The following is a 19,017-nucleotide window of genomic DNA, read 5'->3' as shown; positions in this document are numbered from 1 at the left end:
AACTTATATCTCAAGGTGGGTGGCGCATTTACATTGTAGATGTCTATGGGCTCCAGTAACCACTTAACACCAGGTGGACTGTGAGCTCGTCCACCTATCGAAGCAATAAAAAAAAAACTTAATTGCAGACTTGAATCAATGAATTTGGTATTGATTTGAGCCGGTGGTGTAATTTGTAGTGGGGCCCAAGGCGAATATGCGGGGTTGCGCACAATAAAGCGCTACCACGAGTACCGCGGGGACGCAGGACGGAACATTTGCTTGATCCCGGTGAGCGCGCACGGCACCAACCCGGCCTCCGCGCACATGGCCGGCATGCGCGTCTGCGCCATACGGGTCACGCCAACTGGTGACATCGATATGGCTCATCTTAAGGACATGGTGAGATCCACTCGCTTAAATTTATACCTATTTCAATTCTTTTGCTCATTAACAGGTGGTTTAAACATTGAAATTTCCTCCATTTGTTTTACAAATCTTATATAATCTTTTTCCGTCTGTATAAAAGATTTTTTATGAAGGAAGGTTTACTGGTGGCATGTATGCCTTTCCGGTTTCATCAGGATAGGTGGGCGAGCAAAGGCCCAGCCAGGAGTGGTGGGATTTGCTAACAGCTACCCGAGTGCCACCGAAGGAGACCTAACAGCCCAAGGGCAGCTGCTTAGCGAGCGATTTAAAAAAAATATGTTAAAATAATCGTATTTTGGTGAAGTGTTATTTTTTTAAGGAGCCGCTCGCAAAAAAGTTAAATATATAAAGGTGGCAAATGCAGCCATCTAAATTTTACGATTTTCTTTCAATACGCCGAACAGGAATTCAGTTTTATGAATGCATTCCGTTCACAAGCATTTGTATAAATAATGTAAATCTTAAAATATGTTTCGTCTAGTCGCAAATGTGGCAATAATTCATATAAAATTTATGGGTGTAATCACCTCATGCGGTTTTTTATTTCATTATTTCATGTTTATTTGTGCACTCTTTTGCGTGGAAATGACGAGAACATTATACGTTGGTAAAAAACCTGTGGAATTTAAAATCGTACATAATCCTATTTTGTGTGATTTTTTTACGATGGTTTTTTTTTTTAGTTGGTCGTTTTTTGTTTTTCTAGGTGGAAGAACACAGTGAGAAAGTTTCGTGCCTAATGTTGACTTACCCAAGTACTTTCGGCGTCTTTGAAGAAAAAGCGGCGGATATATGTGCCCTGGTGCACGCACACGGAGGTCAAGTCTATTTGGACGGTGCCAACATGAATGCGCAGGTCAAATTCACTTACAAATAAATTAATAATTTACAAATGACTTTCTTCTGTTGGAGTTTAAGAATAAGCATCTATTTATTCATATTCTGTTTTCAAGAGATTTTTTGTTGTTGTCGATTATTTAATATTTTGACTTCAAAATATAAAAATAAATCAATCTAGGTCGGTTTATGTCGTCCTGGAGATTACGGCAGTGACGTGTCTCATCTCAACCTCCATAAGACGTTCTGTATTCCACATGGTGGCGGCGGACCTGGCATGGGACCCATTGGAGTGTGAGCTTTTTTTAATAATTTATATGTAATTGTTGTTAATTATTTTGTACGTTTTATCACACTGTATATTACAAGATATTTTAAAGTAAAAAAATGAGACGTCTTGTAGGCGTAACAGGATACTTGACTCTGCCGATGTTCAAATCCCGCAGGCGAGTATCAATTTTTTAAAAGAAATAGAAACATACGTATTTCACTCTTTTTCGAAAGGAATAAAAATCACAACAGCAATATTTATGAGATTGCGCAATTGAGTCGACTATTATCAAAGCCGGCAATGTGACTTTTGGACAATTATTGGTAAATCAGAAATCGAATTATTGACTTTGTATTCCATTGGCTGTCACAAAACTCTTCTGAACGACATCTTAGATAAATAACAGGTTAAGTATTAACCTTTATTTAAAGCAGGTTTTGAACCGTATTCTTTGAAGGAGACGATTATATTCAAATCAATCTGTATTGACATATCAATAACATTTTTTTGTCCAAATGCACAGATTGCCACCTTTGATAATAGACGACTCAATTACTAGTTTGAAGGGTGGTACAGCGGTTATAAATTCTTCCGACCTCATGCCTCAGTCTCGAAGAGCTATTAATTGGATGAAATACCAGGTCGTTTTTATTATAGTATTATTAACATGTGTCCCGCGGTATCTTCCGCTAGGCCAATCTGAAGATTTACTTGAAGAATTCGTCGAATTCGTTCAGCCATTTCGGAGTCTATAGGGAAAATACACACATCGACTTCTATATGCATATAAATATAGAAGATATAAGTATAGACGGTGGTAATAAAGCATGGTGAACAAATTCATTTTTCTTAATAATATACTACCAAGAATGAACATTTTTAGTGCAATATATGGGCGGATGTGTTCACGGACCCAACACCGCCACACCTTCATCAGATTTCAGAGTTTCAGTTGTATTGGAAAAGCGGCTGTGCCACGTACATGTAACTTCCAGACAATTCGTTTTCTGCTATGCACGTGCCCAGTTACAAAAGCTGTAACCCCTTTGCGTCAGATGCACGCATCGCAGACGTTCCTAATTTATTTATTTATTGCTTAGATGGGTGGACGAGCTCACAGCCCACCTGGTGTTAAGAGGTTACTGGAGCCCATAGACATCTACAACGTAAATGCGCCACCCACCTTGAGATATAAGTTCTAAGGTCTCAAGTATAGTTACAACGGCTACCCCACCCTTCAAACCGAAACGCATTACTACTGCTTCACGGCAGAAATAGGCAGGGCGGTGGTACCTACCCGTGCGGACTCACAAGAGGTCCTACCACCAGTGATTACGCAAATTATAATTTTGCGGGTTTGATTTTTATTACACGATGTTATTCCTTCACCGTGGAAGTCAATCGTGAACATTTGTTAAGTACGTATTTCATTCGAAAAATTGGTATCCACCTGCGGGATTCGAATACCGGTGCATCGCAAAAACGAATGCACCGGACGTCTTATCCTTTAGGCCACGACGACTCCTAATAAACTTGTTATATATTTCATTAGAAAAGCGCATCTCGCACCGTTTTTACCATCGCATCCTGTTGTCGATCCGTTGGCCGATTTAGGAGACGCGGCTCATAGCTTCGGTTCAGTCAGCGCCGCGCCATTTGGCTCGTCAGCTATTCTACCTATATCTTGGGCTTATATTAAGGTAATGTATAATATCACTGTCAACGTGAAAACGTCATAACCCAGTTATCCGTGAGCTAAACTCTAGTCATTGAAATTTCGCAAAAAAAATATAATGACAATTAGAAACGCGAGATTAAACCCTAATAATAGTCTACGATTCGCGTAAGCGGTAGAAAATACTACCTTTATATTATGACACTTTTGTGAGAGCCCTAAACACGAATGTCCTTTGTCTTTGTGAGACGAACTCTGTTGCTACAAGCGTTTGATGTTTTTAATTTTACAGTATACTTTATGAGTTTCTAATGTGTTTTTTCAATCTATCATTATGCTATAATTATTTCTTATACCTATTTTTATTACTAATAAACGACGTATAGATTTGAGTATAACGTTCCTTTTTTTTTTTTTAATATTGAAAAATAAACAGCACAACATATTTCTATTTATTTTGGCTGTGATTTGATCATTTGGTATTTCATCATCGAGATTTGTATAGGTTCCAGTACCCATTTTGCATCAGGTGGGCTGTGGTTTCGTTCACCCCCTCAGATAATAAAAAAATATAAAACTGTTTGGTGACATTAGTCGATATTTCTGTCACGAAGTAGCAAGTGGATCTTATCTATCCATCAATATAGCTTATCGGCCAATATACACCAATATAACAGAAATAATATCCGATATTTAAATAAAAACAAACCTTTCACAGTATCAAAATATTGAAATATATAACTTTTTAGATGATGGGTCCGAAAGGACTGAGGCGGGCAACGCAAGTAGCCATTCTCAATGCAAATTACATGTCTCGAAGATTGGAAGATCATTATAAGACGCTATATAAAGGGGAAAGAGGCCTCGTTGCTCACGAATTCATTATCGACGTAAGAGATCTCAAGAAAACAGCCAATATTGAACCTGGAGATATTGCTAAACGACTTATGGACTTTGGTAAGATTTATGGTTCCCTTATTGGCACATACGCACTACTTAAATGGTTTGAATATTTGGTATTTTAACGATTTTCCTTCATTTATTTCGTACAAAATATAAGATATATCGATTTAAAACCGAAATATCACTAAGCTCTGCATTAAGACGTTACTTTTTTTAACTTTACGAAATAACTTGAAAATAATAGATCCAGAAATTATAATCCCTAGTGAACGGCGTAATTATCTATTAATTTGAGTTTTACATTTTCAATACAGGATTTCATGCTCCAACAATGTCTTGGCCAGTTGCGGGGACGCTTATGATAGAACCGACAGAATCCGAAGATCTACAAGAATTGGACCGTTTCTGCGATGCTCTAATTACCATCAGAAAGGAAATTAAAGATATCGAAGATGGTCTTATTGACAAAAGATTAAATCCATTAAAGGTAAAAATCATTTCTCGAATAAAAAAGTAAGTTAAGATTTCTTATAAGATTATTTTATCAATTAAATACTGATGTAAATTTTTAAGTTGGCTCCACATACGCAAGAAGAAGTTATCTCAGAAGAATGGAATCGTCCGTATACCAGGGAGCAAGCTGCTTTTCCAGCGGTATGTTTAGTTTTTCTGCTTCGGAATTTTGGTATATTTTTATTTATGTATTTAAATGTTTTGTGTTTCCAGCCATTCGTTAAAGGAGAGACCAAAATCTGGCCGACGGTTGGTCGTATTGATGATATGTATGGTGACAAACATCTTGTTTGCACGTGCCCCCCTGTGATCGATGACTTTTAACTTTTAAGGAATGTTGACTATGATAGATAGGTGTTTATAGAGATTTCAATACACATTATCTAAAAGAAGAACATGGGATTTTTAATAATAAAATATACATTTATAGCGATCGCATCGTATTTTTATTTAATTAAAGTTATTGTATTTTGTATTATAAATGAAATGTAATAAATAAAGCAATCGTCATTTTGCCGTGTCGAGTTTTAAAATCATTATTACGTTTATTTTATCTTTAACAGTTTAAGTACATAATAAACAATATTGTACCGTCTATATATAATATAGTCTACATCTAAATTTATTGATTTACAATTCCATATTGTATGGATATTTTCACAATTCTTCACTTAAATTGGTTTCAAGGCAACATGTTCACATTTATTTAATAATTTTAGTTGAATTATGAAAAATATTATACTATATTCTAACAAATCAATAATCCTTCACTTTACCAGTGCTGTGATTTATTTGAATTTTATGTTTGACATCATGTTTGGTTTTAATAGTACATTTATGATTTCAATACTGTTAGCAAATATCACGTCATTTAACTTGACGTAAATAAAATGTGTTTCGTTCGAAGAACCGAACTTTGCAAAAAAAATTAGTGATAAAAATATTTTGAAAGTTATTAAACGATCGAATAAAAAAAAAGACTAAGGAAGTTTGAAGAATTTGAGGGTGCTTGTAAGAGGTTATTAATAAAACAGCTCAAAAACTTAAGTCTCATTGTTTTGGTGGAGAACTAATGACATCTTTTGGATACATTCCAAGTTTCACTCCAATTTCTTTAGGCATACGCATGACTGGACGTGCAGGGAATGGGTGGTAAGAACCTGTTGACGGACTCTGAGGGTATGAAAGAGAAGATAGTGTGTCTGTTTCTATAAGAGAAGTTATTGCACTACACGTATCGTCAGAGTCTGCTTTGGTTTTATCTACCCGCTCGCACTGTTCTCTTGGCATAGATGAGGTATCCTTTGGGAATATTTTAGGTGAGATTGGAGTAGAAACTTGATCAAGTGAAGTAATTTGACACAAAGTGTCACTCGAATTACTTTTTGCCCCACCAGAATCGTCGTCTAAGGAAGGTTCATAAGTGAAACTAATAGAAGAAGTCACAACATGAGCAAAATCACTAACTTGGCTGTTTTCAGTCTTAGATATTTTTTCACAGATTTTTGGTCCTTCGTTGACCGTTTCACTACATATATCACTAGCCCTAGAAATAACAAAGTCATTATATTTTTTGGACAGTGGATAACTATATTCATCCGAACCAAATTTACGGTCATAGGAAGTATCTCTCGTTTCCGTTGATGGCAACGTCACCGAAGTTTTCGATTCACGCGAAAAAGATCGCTTCATCCAGACTGGAGTTGTGGAAGAATTTATTTCTTTTTTATAGTCACTCTGACTGGATAATTCGTTTCCTTTCTGACCAGGATTGTTTATGGAGTTAATTTCTGACTTTTCTATGATTTTATTTAATTCACATTTACCTAAAAAAGCTTTATTTTCCCATCCATAACAATCTGTTTTATTACCTAAGCATTCACTACTCGGACTTTTTGTTGTTTTAAAGTCTTCTGTTTTTGCTAATGCTACGTTTCGAGATTCTAAAGAAAATGGATCATCAATGGATATCGGTCTTATTCTCATAAAGTCGTTATCGTTATGATCATTTTTTGAATACCTTTTCCGGTATCCAATCAATGAGTCTGAGGTAGATTCTTTTAGTAGAGTAGTTTTTTCTGGTATTTTATAACATTGCAAACTTGTGAGTTTATCTGATTTTTCTTCGCTTACATTAGGACTGAGGCTTTGATTAAAATATGGAGTTTCAGAAATGTTTTGTTTTGTTAATATTCTACTTAAAATTTTAGAATTTTCTTGAATAATTTGTAAAGCTCTTTCACTATTTTTCCTACCGATTGTTGAAAGATATTCTTTTGGAGAATTAGAACTTTGATCGTATTTTGTTTGATCAGTCAACTCAAGCACTTGTACTTTAGGTATGATTTCTACTAGGTCGCAAGATTTATTTTGAAAACTATGACTTTGAGGCAACGAAGAAGCTCTTTCGGTTTCCTCTTTAAATTTTCTATCATTTAGGTTACTTTGTAATGTTAAGGAATCAGGTTTTTTAGGTTGCCGTGAAAGTCTTCTTGTAGCTCGTCTGTTCGGTATTTCTGTGCTGTTTGGGTCAGTGATTCGAGCACCGAAAAACTCTGGACTGTGTTCAAAATATTTGTCAATCTTTAATGGTATGGGTGGCTCATCTTCACTCACTATGATACTTTCAGCACCGGGGCTTTTTGGAGGACTGTCTACATCCGATATATTCTTATCAGATAAATCTATATCAGGTACGAAGTTAGGATACATAGTAAAAGAATCAATTATGTCCGGGGGTCTTATAGATGGTGAAGCTTCCGTATTTACTGGACGTATAAAGTTGGATGCAAAATCGTAGTCAAATGGTGACTTATTGTAATTATAAGGCGACAAGTCAATAGGACTTAGGTCAGTAAAATTGTTAGCAGTTTTGGGAATATTTGTAGGCGGCATTAAATCTGATGAATTCATGGAACAGTTTCTTTGTAAAATGTCACTTTTATCTGAAACTAGACTAGAAGATTGTGGTAAAACATTTCTTTTAAGAGAATCGTCACATTCATTATCTATATTCAAGCTATCTTTTAGTTTAGTTTCAAACCCGCCAATGTAAGTACGAAGAGGTTTCCCTGCAGCAGAGTCAAGATATTCTGTTATAGATTTTATAGATTGTTCACTGCAATTGTAGAGTTTGTTGTTATCATTATTGAACCCAGATTCTTCTTTCAAAGGATTGCAGGGTGCAATTTTTGTTTCTTTCAAAACCATCGGGTACCCTTTATGCAAATGAGTGCCCTTTATCCCGGAAGATTCTTTTCTTTTTTCTTTACCGTCATCTGAAATATCCGGTTCAGAATCACTACCGCGTTCATTTTCATCACAAAGACTTGTATCGGTACTCGAAGTGTTTGAAGAATAAGTGGAAGTTTCACTAGAACTCCTTGATCTTATCGATGCTATCATTTGATTAGCTTCAATTTCAGACACAATTACCCCACCTCCAATTTCGTCTAAATCTATTGACGTTTTTCTCTTACGTTCAAATGATTTATCTTTTCTGATATCCTTCCACTTAACAGAATTCCTTCTGCTAAGTGATTTACGGCTCTTTTCTTCATTCCAACTAATTGTTTCATTCGAACGAGCTCGTGGTCCAACTTCTGGACTTTTTTCAACTATCTTTGACTGCCGTAAAGGTGGTATTGCTCCGGGCGGGGCTCCTAATCGTCGTCCTCGTGAACTAACAATGGCACTTTTTCCCAGTAGAAGATTATTAACTGTCAGGGAAGTCGGCGAAGTGGGCACTCCAACTGTAAAAAATATTTTACTTTTAATAATTTTCAAATTTTATTGTAATTGAGGATCGTATATGTATAAGGTATTCAGGAATTACCTGCCGCATGTCTGGCACACGCAGCAGCCAATATCACATGAGCTTGTCTTTGTCGCTCACGCAAGCGAGCGTACTGGCGTTTCAAAGCACCTATATCTAAAGTCAGTCTATCTCCTGCACCTATGCGTTCTTCTTTTCTTGGCATCACCTTGAATAAAATTAATAATAACAAATTAACGAATAATAACACCAAATACTACCGATGTAGTCATCGATAAAATTACTTATTTATTTTACCGTTGCTAGTGCCATTTTGTTTCCATCATCACTGGAATCACCTTCATCCTCTGAATAAAATAATCGTAATCCTCTTTTAGTCATTGATTGCATCTGCAATATAAAATTAGTTAAAATTCACAATAATTGAATATTTACTCTCAATCAAATGTCATATCTCAAGAATAATTTACAATTTTTAGGATTATTTTTTGTTTTGTAGTAAAAAATATTAAATAGCTATATTCTTATTTTGGAATTATCACTTAGCTAATTAAGGCAATACTATTAAAATTATATAGCATGTGATCATACCGCAGATTGTATGGGTGGATAATATATGGGAGCTGTTGTCGGTGGTGCTGGCGGAGCAACTCTGTAGCGATGAAGGCTTCGTAATCTGGGTAGTTCTGGTGCAGAGCCAAATGCCACGACTCTAGCGACAAGGGAGTCTCCAGCTTCCCAAACTGCACCGGCACCACCACCCATACAGCTGTAAAATTCGTCAGCTGAACGCGCAGACAAGATCCGGCTGAAATAATTTAAGTACTTTTCAATTAGATTTCCATTCATAGCTAGCTGAATTCAGACTATTGCCTGAGAAACTTTAATTTCTAATAAACCATTATTTTTCTCAAATGAAAATATAAATTAAGTGTTGCATTAATAGCAAAGAATCGTTAAGCGTTGGTTATCACTGATTCAACGTGGAAAAGAAAATCTATTTATCTATTTTCTATCTATATAAATAAAAATGAATTGCTGTTCGTTAGTCTCGCTAAAACTCGAGAACGACTAGACCGATTTGGCTAATTTTGGTCTTGAATGATTTGTGGAAGTCCAGAGAAGGTTTAAAAGATAGATAAATATGAAAATGCTCGGAATTAAATAAAAATAACAATTTTGTTTTTCCTTTGATGTGTCCGCCGTCGGATGGATTCCTTTTGTTTGTTTTAAGTTTATTTTATACAAAGGTTTAAGTCTTTTATTTATCGATTGACGCACTACGAAGTCTGCCGGGTCAGCTAGTTATAAATAAAATCCTGTCTTAAGATTTTTACAATCGACCGATGTTGCGCGTTGATCACTATAAAGTTTATTTAACATTTGAAATGAACAATTTACTTACTCTTGTAGCATGTCCCATATAGCGAGTGCTGTTAACAGTAAAACTTCATTTCCATCGAGAAGTATTAAATCCCATATCCTAAGGAGTGACTCGCGAGGTAGCCATGTTGCATATAATGTTAAAAACCATTGCATAGTAAACACATCAGGCAGTGGAGGTTCTATGCCGCCACCTGAAAAATAAAATAGCTAGTGAATGATTTACAAAATACTTAGCATAATATGTAAACGCCTATCAGTTTGTGATAATTTTAACTGTCAAGGTCAGTGGTAAAAATTTGTGTTTTTTTCTTTCTCCAAATAATGTAATAAGTTATTACAATTGTTTTACTTTTGCATTGAAGGGTGAACGAGCTTACAGCCCACCCGATGTCAACTGAACCCCCTATAAGGAGAGCGGACGATGATTTATATGGGCTTCGGTTACCATTTTTTTCACCCGGGTCAAAAGATTGGCCACGCACGATGTAAAGAAATATTTAAAGAAAAAATCAAATATGGTATTTCCAATCGTCGTCGTAAAAAATATATTTACCATCCGATATTCTCTGTAGATGATCCATGTGATGTGCCAGTCGCGGTAAACGTAGCCGTAGTAAATCTCTGAACGCTGCCATATCTGCTGAAAGTCCTCGAAGGTCATCTGCGAAATATCCTTCGGGTAGAACCGCTTCCACTAAGTATATCATTACCTAAAATTTAATATAATTACTAAAAGTACAATGCCAATATGCAATTAAACACGAGAACCATTTATTTATTACCTTTAGAGAATCCGATTCGGATTTATCCATAACTTCCAGAATGATCGCTGCTAACATATTAAAGCCTTGACAGTACCCAACCTCCTTATTCCACCTAAAATTTGAGCGTTGAAAATCAAAACACGAATTTAATTCAATCTCTTTTCAAACTGTTTACCATATTATTCCGTCACCGGATTATCTAATAAAACATTATACAGAAGATTATCTAAATTATTTTTATTAAATTATAGGTTCCACATTTTTAATGCGACCTCAAAAACTGTATATATTTTTTATGTAATTTGCAATTTGTGTATTTTTTTTTACTGGTGGCAGGACCTCTTGTGACTCTGCACGGGTAGGTCCCATCACCCTGCTTATTTCTGCCGTGAAGCAGTCATGCGTTTCGGTTTGAAGGGTGGGGCAGCCGTTGTAACTATACTTGAGACCTTAGAACTTATATCTCAAGGTGGTTGGAGCATTTACGTTGTAGATGTCTATGGGCTCCAGTAACCACTTAACACCAGGTGGGCTGTGAGCTCGTCTACCCATCTAAGCAATAAAAAAAAGTCTAATGTTTCCGTAGATCAATTGAGAACCAGTATAAAAATATTTTTATATACAATTTTATTCCCTTGATCTATATCTATCCATGTATCTGAATTTCTCAATGTAATATTGAATATGCCCGACTAACTTGAAAATTTACACACGTATAAGAACTGATGACATTACAATAATTTTAATACTTTGGTCTATAGGCCTGATCGGGATCGTCAGGCCAAAATATTGATATAATAATGAAATTATTTACTTTTTATTTCGGTTAGTTATTAAAGTTTTTATTTTAGTTTTTAAGCTATACTTTTTTTGTTTACTATAAAATTCTTACCTCGCGTATGCTAACAAAACTCTCCGAAGCATAGCTTGATTTTCTCTTCCTTCGGCACCACAAAATAAAGAGCATCCCGTTCGATGTAAGTCCTTAAATTTTAGTTTAAGAAATATAATACACTCTAAGATTAATAATAATTAAGTGATAAAGTTGCTCCTTTCACAAAGGCACTGAATTTATATTATTATAATAAAAAAATTAATCTGTGCGAGCGGTCGAGTTATGTGTTTTTTAATATTCGCTGGAAGAAGACTTTTAAAGAAAGATTAGCTCGAAAACTTGCTCGTTAAATTGAAAATTCACAAAACGATTCTATCCCTAGTAATTAGGACACGAAAACGTCTCAAATTTGTTCAGCTAGGCGTCTAAAGGCGCTGAAAGACGTCTTATAGTTTTTCAGTCTCACTTTAAGTATTTGTGCCCCAAGTTCAGTGTCATCTGGTTGGGCAGTTCCTCGGAAGCAAGCTCGCTCTGCTACCAGCCAATCCACGCCGCGTGCGGTTAAATTTCTCTCGGCCAAGGTCAACCATAGCTGTAATAATTAAATAATAAGAATTACTCTGAAATGAGAGATACGGAATGATTTCCCATAGAGAGTTTTAAAAAAATCTGATTTTATTGATAAGATGTTGCATTAATGATGCATCAAAGTATTATATGAGCTTTATATTATTATAGTTTTAATGCTCTAACGAATTCCAATGGTTTTAGTAATCAAACTCGGGGAAAATAGTTAACCACTTAAATCTCCAAGTTTCTATCTATATCTATACTAATATTATAAAGAGGAAAGATTTGTTTGTTTGTTTGTTTCGAATAGGCTCCGAAACTACTGGACCGATTTGAAAAATTCTTTTTCCATTAGAAGCCGACATTGTCCCTGATGAACATGTCTACTTTTTTTTTTTTTTTTTTGTTTCATGTGTGTTTTAATGATTCCGAAGCGAAGCGAGGGCGGGTCGCTATCTTAAATAATGTTACCATTTCGGTTAAGAGTTCCTTACACTAGATATTATATTAAAGTATTTTATAGAGAGTTTCACTGGTCGACTCGTATCCAGTAACTTGGGTTTCATTAGAATGTAATAATGAAACTACGTGTAAAGTTCATCGTGTCATTTACTTAAAGCTTGACAAGAATATACCTTCTTACGAAAATGTTGGGGGACTCCAGCAGGCAGACGGGCCACAAGTCTCATAGCATGGAGCCATTCCGCATATCCGCCTTCTCCGGGTCCGTCGCCGCTTCCCCCAGGCGTTACGCTAAAGCGCGCACCGCTCTCTCCCGCTATATTGTTGTTCTTTGAATTATTTATGAACTACAACGAATAGGGGGACGCACGAGCAAGTCACATTATCAATTTTGGGGCATTCTAATGATTTTTAAAGACAGAAAGTATTTTTTTTTATTATAATAATAACCGTTTTATTCAAGATACATATTCTTTCACGACTAAACCATTTAAAACACATTTGCTTCAACGTGAACGTTACGACTACGGTAGAATTAATAATAAATAATAAACAAAAAGGTAACGACTTCCTGAATGAAGGAATAAGTACAATAAGAATAAATAAACGTATAATAATATAAATCAAATATCCAATATCCGTAAATGTGCTTAAGATGCGATTGGAGCTTCCTGCCTGAAGGGTAGGGAAATCCTTATTACAATTCAATTGAAACTGCATCCCAAGTCTTGATGCGGGCGGTGGCATTAATGTTGTGGGTTCCGATAACTTAATACCAGACGGGAGGTTAACCCAATGACAGTCGTTTAAAAAAATCATAGCGCTTGCGAGGCTTCCGAATTAGTGTATAGACTGTTATGAAACATACCTGTAGTGGTTTTTCCTGAACTCGTCAAGTTCCTGAGTGAGTTTAGAAGTGCACTCATCTGTCTTGAAGTAACGGAACATTGGACAAGGAACGCATTCTTTTACAATAACACTGATCACTGAGTTAACAATGTTGACAGTACATGACTTAGGACTACATGCGTTATGCACTGCCTCTGCACATTTTCAAAACAAAAGATACGTCTGTTTCTTTAAATATAGCTAGTGCAATCTCTACGGAATCATGGATTAAATGTAACATTTCTTCAGGATATATAAGGTAGCTTAGTCTGACAGCTGATGCGATGTTTACTGGGGAAATTATGAAATGAAACAACGATCCCTGCGTCCCTCTACCATGCGATACAAACGAACTGAGACTGCGTTAATGCGAGTGAGTATGGAAAGCATGAATGTCGTTGGTCGCAGTCGCTACAGGGTTCCGTGGTAAATATCTCCGAGCATGCGCATCTGTGCAGTAAGCGAATTTATGTGCGAGTTACGTATCGATTTAACTCGACTGTGTACGTCAGTGTCGGCAGTGGATATTCAGGCAACGGCGCTGGATTTCGTTTAACTTAAACATTATGGGAATAAATCTATTTTAAGCTTCCATGAATGAATCGACTCCTCGCGGCTATCGGGAATTATAAAGAGTTGTTTCGATGCGAACGTGACGTTCAACGGGTCGTAAAGGTGCCGAGAAATAGAACTGTTATGGAAGACTGTAATAGTAAAACAGTTGATTTATATCAACTTTGAGAACAATAAAATTTGTAAAATCGTTTATATTTTATGTTTTTTATTTTTTTCCTCAGTTTTTATTCTTAGAAACGAAATTGTTTTGTGGCAGTATTAAGCAGGCCAATATTAAATAAGACCAATATTAAAAAAATATATGGAACTAAAACAAGAATATTTCGACCACATTTTATATGTAATTATTATATTCAAAATAATTAGCAGCGTTCATATCTGTTCAATATATTGTCACCACCAGATCTTAACTTTGACTGAACATCGAATCTGGATCCCGAGGTGCGGGAGCAGTCAGGACTACTAATTACTAGACCGACTACTAATTACTATAATAATATGTACAACAACAACATATTAATACGTCTGTTTTTTGAAGTGAAACTTCTTTATCGGCGTTGGAAAAAAATTTACCGTCACATTTTTCGGTTACGCGTCACATTTTTCCGTTACGCGCCATCTGTTTTGTATTCATGTCTATGATAATAAAATCCTTTTGTTTAAACTTTATCTAATTTAACTTTTTTGTATTCATGTCTATGATAATAAAATCCTTTTGTTTAAACTTTATCTAATTTAACTTTATTTAACCAATTTCTAGAAAGTTGCATGTAGATCATTTTTCGAAAAATAAGGCCATAAAGAAGTTTCACTTCTTACGTGTGTACACTAGTACACGCACACATTTTTTTTTATTGCTCTGGTAGGCAAACGAGCATACGATCCACATGATGGTGTGTGGTTACAGTCGCCCATGAACTTCAGCAATGCCAGGGGCAGAGCCAAGCCACTGCCCACCAAGAACACATATGTATTTGTGAACACATATGTACATACATATTTTTGTTCTCTATGCGTTTCTATACACCACATATCCGATTTTAATGAAACTTTGCACAGGTGATTTTGTCTGTCTAAGAAAGGTTTATGTAATGGTACTACGAGCGCGCGGTACATATAATATTTGATAAAAATATTTATATAATAGGCATATTTGACCGCTAAGCAAACCTAAAACCATTAGTCTGATTTGTTATTCATTTTGACGTACTTTTTTTTGAATTCATACTTTTAGTATATTATGCATGAACTGTGTAAAACTTTTTTGTATTGATTTGCTTACGTCTTATCTATGTTTTGTTTCATTGCATTAGATAAGTAAACGGTCTCACGCCCTGCCTGGGATTAAATCGCTACCGGAGCTTCGAGATTTAAGATTGAAATATCAACTAAAAGAGTATGAATGGTCACGCATAACTAAGACGGGAATAGGACGGTGGTGTGGGTCTCAATCACCCTATCACCAGTAACCGGTATACTTGTGTGTGATTTTACGTATACTGGTGTATATTTGAACATGCTAGAGTTACATACAGTGTAAATATCTTACTTATATGCCGTAATAATATAGTGAGGGCTGCGCAAAATCTCTTCTGTTTGCGACGTAATCTATCGCGGGTTTTCACACATCTTGCTAATCTATCTCCGAAATACTGAAATCTCATTTGACATTCTGCTGTTTGCTCTCTCAGCTCTTCAATCTCTGTGAATAGGATATAATTTTTATGAGGTTCATGTAAGAATATTGATCACGTCATCGTCTCGACTTAGCACTATATATTTACATAAATATGATCTAAGCTCAAAAGCTACATAAATATTTATGAATACTTAATCTAATTCACTTTGCTTACGAAATTTCTATTACAAAAAAATTGAAAGAATCTAACCTTAAGAAAGCTTTAAATTTTATACACCATTTCTCTCAACATTACATTGTTTAATACGTCATGTTAACTAACGAAGCGTGTAATAAAATAATTTATACCTATCTATACTATCTATATCTATACTAATATTATAAAGAGGAAAGATTTGTTTGTTTGTTTGTTTCGAATAGGCTCCGAAACTACTGGACCGATTTGAAAAATTCTTTTTCCATTAGAAGCCGACATTGTCCCTGATGAACATTGGCTACTTTTTATTTATTTATTTTTTTTTTTTTTTGGTTTCATGTGTGTTTTAATGTTTCCGAAGCGAAGCGAGGGCGGGTCGCTAGTATTATATAATTTCATAAATTGAATTAAAAAAAAAGTTTATAGAAATATTTCATAAACAAATACTAACATTACACGCAATATACTCTATAAATCAATGTCTGAATTAAGGATGATGACGGTCTCAAATCGTCGTTCAAGATTGTTTGCAACAAAGAAATAGGTCGGAACATCCGGCGAAACTATGGCAATTGAGTCGCCTAGTTATTGTCTTATTATAGACAGCATGTCGGGAAGAGCTCGGGATGAATTCGTTGTATCAATTGATAACGATTTTCGTAATATAGATACATAGGTCAGCAGAGGTTATTGAGTTCACGACCATAGAAAAATGTTATATAATATTTCCCTGTGTACATTTAATCGACTGTTGCTTGGGAAATGCTTTAAGAACCTATTTGAAAGCTCTTCTATTCTTCCTTCAGACGACATTTATAAATAATCCTGAGCTATACGTAGTGACTTTATTGTGTCACTGGCATTGCCAATACTGGTAGTAGGACCACTTGTGGGTCCGCGCGGATAGGTTGGTACCTGCCTATATCTGCCGTGAAGCAGTAATGCGTTTCGGCTTGAAGAGTGGGGCAGCCGTTGTAACTATACTGAGACTTTAGAACTTGTATCTCAAGGTGGGTGGCGCGTCTACGTTGTAGATGTCTATGGGCTCCAGTAACCACTTAACACCGTGTGGGCTGTGAGCTCGTCCACCCATCTAAGCAATAAATAAAAAAAAGGACATGAGCGATGTAAATTTCTTTGATGGTGGACTAGTTAGATGACTACGAGTAGCCTTTGGTTGAAACGAAACACATACTACGGCTTAATCTCGCTTCGTCAACTTCTGAGCCTTGATACAAATGAAATCTAATTAACAAAATTTGACGTGTAATGAGATATCTGATATTAATGTAAACGTAAGGACTCGTATAAGATTTCGAAATTTCGATTTTGGAAGCAAATAAAAATCAAGTACATTCTCTCTAAAAATGATTTTTAGGCTATGTTCAAATAAAAATTCATTTACCTAAGCACTCCAAGTAATTCCTTTCAATTGCTTCGGTTTCTACATAATTGGATTGCAAAGATGTCAAGGACGCCGCCGAAGTAGACCTAACAGTACATTAGTAAAATTTGTTAAGACAATAAACGTTTTCACAAAAGTAGAATTAATGACAGTGCTTTAAAATATTCATAAATGATATTATCAAGATTCAAATTAATTCGGACTAGATTAGATTGAAGTCTCGTTGAATTTAAAATATACACGCAAAATATGTATATAACATATATGTACATATCATATTTAGGTCTGCTTTTTAAACTAAAGGCAACTTTTTACATGCATTTAGATGCATTAGCCACAAGGCATTACAAGCTTAAAATGTCTACTTCTTTTGTCTTATGGACGTTTGACTTGTATTGTAGGTTTAAAACACAGCGGAAAATCAATTTATACGTATCTAAAGGAATAACAATTCTTTTTTCAACACACTGAACTTATTAATACTGCTACCGATGTACTATATTTTTCCCATAGATGGATGAACTAGCTCGATTATACCTGGAGTTAAATATTTAGGGAAGTCCATAGACGTAATAACGCGAAGGTAGCGAAACCCACCTAGAGACATGAGGTCTAAGTCTCAATGTGAAATGACGTTTGTCCCGCCTTTCAAATTAGAAGGAAATACTGCTTCGTGGCAGAAATAAGCTGGACGATAGGTCCACGTATCAAGTACTAGGCTATTATAATTTTTGCAAGCTTGCTTTATAAAACACAATGGTATTCTTTCATCATCGAAATGATTCGTGAATATGTCTTAAGTACGTATTTCATCAGAAAAATTGGTATCTGTCGGCGGGTTGAACACTGATATAGTCACATAGTTCAACATAAGTACATCCAATACTTCAACGATGAGTTCGTAAGCAAGCTACTTTGTAACTGATTTGAATTTGAAGCTTTAATATTGTCATTATTTATAAATAGTTTCATTTGGATTACAAATCATCATAGCGAAGCGAATCATACCCGCGGCTGCAGTCTACAGTACTGTGGCAGCTCCAGTCTCGTTGATCAGAGTAAAGTTCTTCAAGTAATTCTTCCACGAGTTCCTTTACATCTCGTTTCTGCACAACAATGTCCACATAGTAAAACCGATGAATTTTGGTAAAGTATGAAAGAAAACGTTAAATGCTTTAAATTTACTTATGATATCCAAAGGTTATTTAAAGTTTTATTTACTAAAAAACAGCCGCAAATAATGCAAAAAAAAAACAATTAAAATTTAAGTATTTAAATATTTTAATGATAAAAACTTAATGCTATCAAACGTTGTATTATTATACTATACTAAAATATCTTTATTTTTTTAAATCATTTTTAGCATGGGAGAAGTTCCTTCTTGGAACAACAGTTTTATTGGATGTTAAGTATTATAATCAAAACATTTAATAATTTTATTTGAACTTTGGCCGTTTTATCATATTTTATAAACTATAATTTTTTATTAGTGTTAGATGCAACCTACCTGAGAGCAATTGATTGCTGGTGGGGGTGGTACAATGGATCGTTTTCTACTTTTGGGTTTCGGTACACGAATTTTCTTGCTTTTCTTCTCTCGTATCGGCTCTTCTGGGAGTAATTTGCTAAAATCCAACTCAAATCGTACCACTTTTAAATTTATCGGTTGATTCACACTTATTGTTTCCATTTTAAAATTATTATTTACAATGCTAAGATTCAATGACCTCTGATTTAATGAATTATAACTGACAAGTAATCAAAATGAATCAAGCATTTTATTGATACTTCTTGTTCAAAGACTATTAGACGGAATACGTTATTTTCGGAGTGTGTGGTATTTAGTTTATTTGAACAATGGTTATGGGTGAGCTCGGCGCGGCAGGAGGTGACTTGCGATAGTCTCCCACTCGT

At 35.2% G+C, this 19,017-nt stretch overlaps 2 protein-coding genes across 4 annotated transcripts in view; one reads left to right on the top strand and one right to left on the bottom strand.

The window, feature by feature from the left end:
• The window catches only part of LOC101736065 (glycine dehydrogenase (decarboxylating), mitochondrial), an 18,771-nt gene extending 13,648 nt beyond the window's left edge, over window positions 1-5,123 (top strand). Inside the window, exons 11-18 of one of the 2 annotated variants that reach the window (XM_021351793.3) lie at window positions 180-381; window positions 1,115-1,264; window positions 1,427-1,539; window positions 3,069-3,216; window positions 3,941-4,148; window positions 4,409-4,581; window positions 4,668-4,748; window positions 4,821-5,123. In XM_021351793.3, the coding sequence (XP_021207468.1) occupies window positions 180-381; window positions 1,115-1,264; window positions 1,427-1,539; window positions 3,069-3,216; window positions 3,941-4,148; window positions 4,409-4,581; window positions 4,668-4,748; window positions 4,821-4,931 (1,186 nt within the window). In that variant the 3' untranslated portion in view covers window positions 4,932-5,123. Of the gene's footprint in view, window positions 1-179; window positions 382-1,114; window positions 1,265-1,426; window positions 1,540-3,068; window positions 3,217-3,940; window positions 4,149-4,408; window positions 4,582-4,667 lie in introns of both variants that reach the window. The other variant, XM_062674927.1, reaches the window with a different exon arrangement.
• On the bottom strand, window positions 5,031-19,017 carry LOC119630217 (serine-rich adhesin for platelets). Of its 2 annotated transcripts, XM_038018804.2 has the most exons (14): window positions 18,611-19,017; window positions 18,112-18,209; window positions 17,104-17,189; window positions 15,413-15,565; window positions 12,573-12,715; window positions 11,834-11,959; window positions 11,425-11,516; window positions 10,551-10,644; window positions 10,322-10,478; window positions 9,788-9,959; window positions 8,974-9,190; window positions 8,680-8,772; window positions 8,443-8,590; window positions 5,031-8,359 (listed from the first exon to the last, which is right to left on the bottom strand). In XM_038018804.2, exons 1-14 carry the CDS (start codon window positions 18,791-18,793, stop codon window positions 5,658-5,660), a joined length of 4,464 nt encoding a protein of 1,487 aa, XP_037874732.1. In that variant the 5' UTR covers window positions 18,794-19,017; the 3' UTR covers window positions 5,031-5,657. The 2 variants fall into 2 exon arrangements, with proteins under 2 accessions (XP_037874732.1, XP_037874733.1); XM_038018805.2 differs by lacking the exons at window positions 15,413-15,565; window positions 17,104-17,189; window positions 18,112-18,209; window positions 18,611-19,017 and adding an exon at window positions 13,268-14,152.

This window comes from Bombyx mori, chromosome 22, assembly GCF_030269925.1.
Source record: "Bombyx mori chromosome 22, ASM3026992v2".
Lineage (NCBI taxonomy): Eukaryota > Metazoa > Arthropoda > Insecta > Lepidoptera > Bombycidae > Bombyx > Bombyx mori.
The sequence above is the reverse complement of the archived record's forward strand: the minus strand, read 5'-3'. Positions and strand labels throughout refer to the sequence as shown.

What these genes read in the sequence shown, in the direction of transcription:
- LOC119630217 (XM_038018804.2), bottom strand. Translation starts at nt 18,793, where the DNA reads ATGGAAACAATAAGTGTGAATCAACCGATAAATTTAAAAGTGGTACGA. An exon ending in CCGAATCGGATTCTCTAAAG is followed by an intron (nt 10,479 to 10,550) that starts GTAATAAATAAA and finishes ATTAAATTTTAG; the next exon opens with GTAATGATATACTTAGTGGA. An exon ending in ATCCACCCATACAATCTGCG is followed by an intron (nt 8,773 to 8,973) that starts GTATGATCACAT and finishes TTTATATTGCAG; the next exon opens with ATGCAATCAATGACTAAAAG.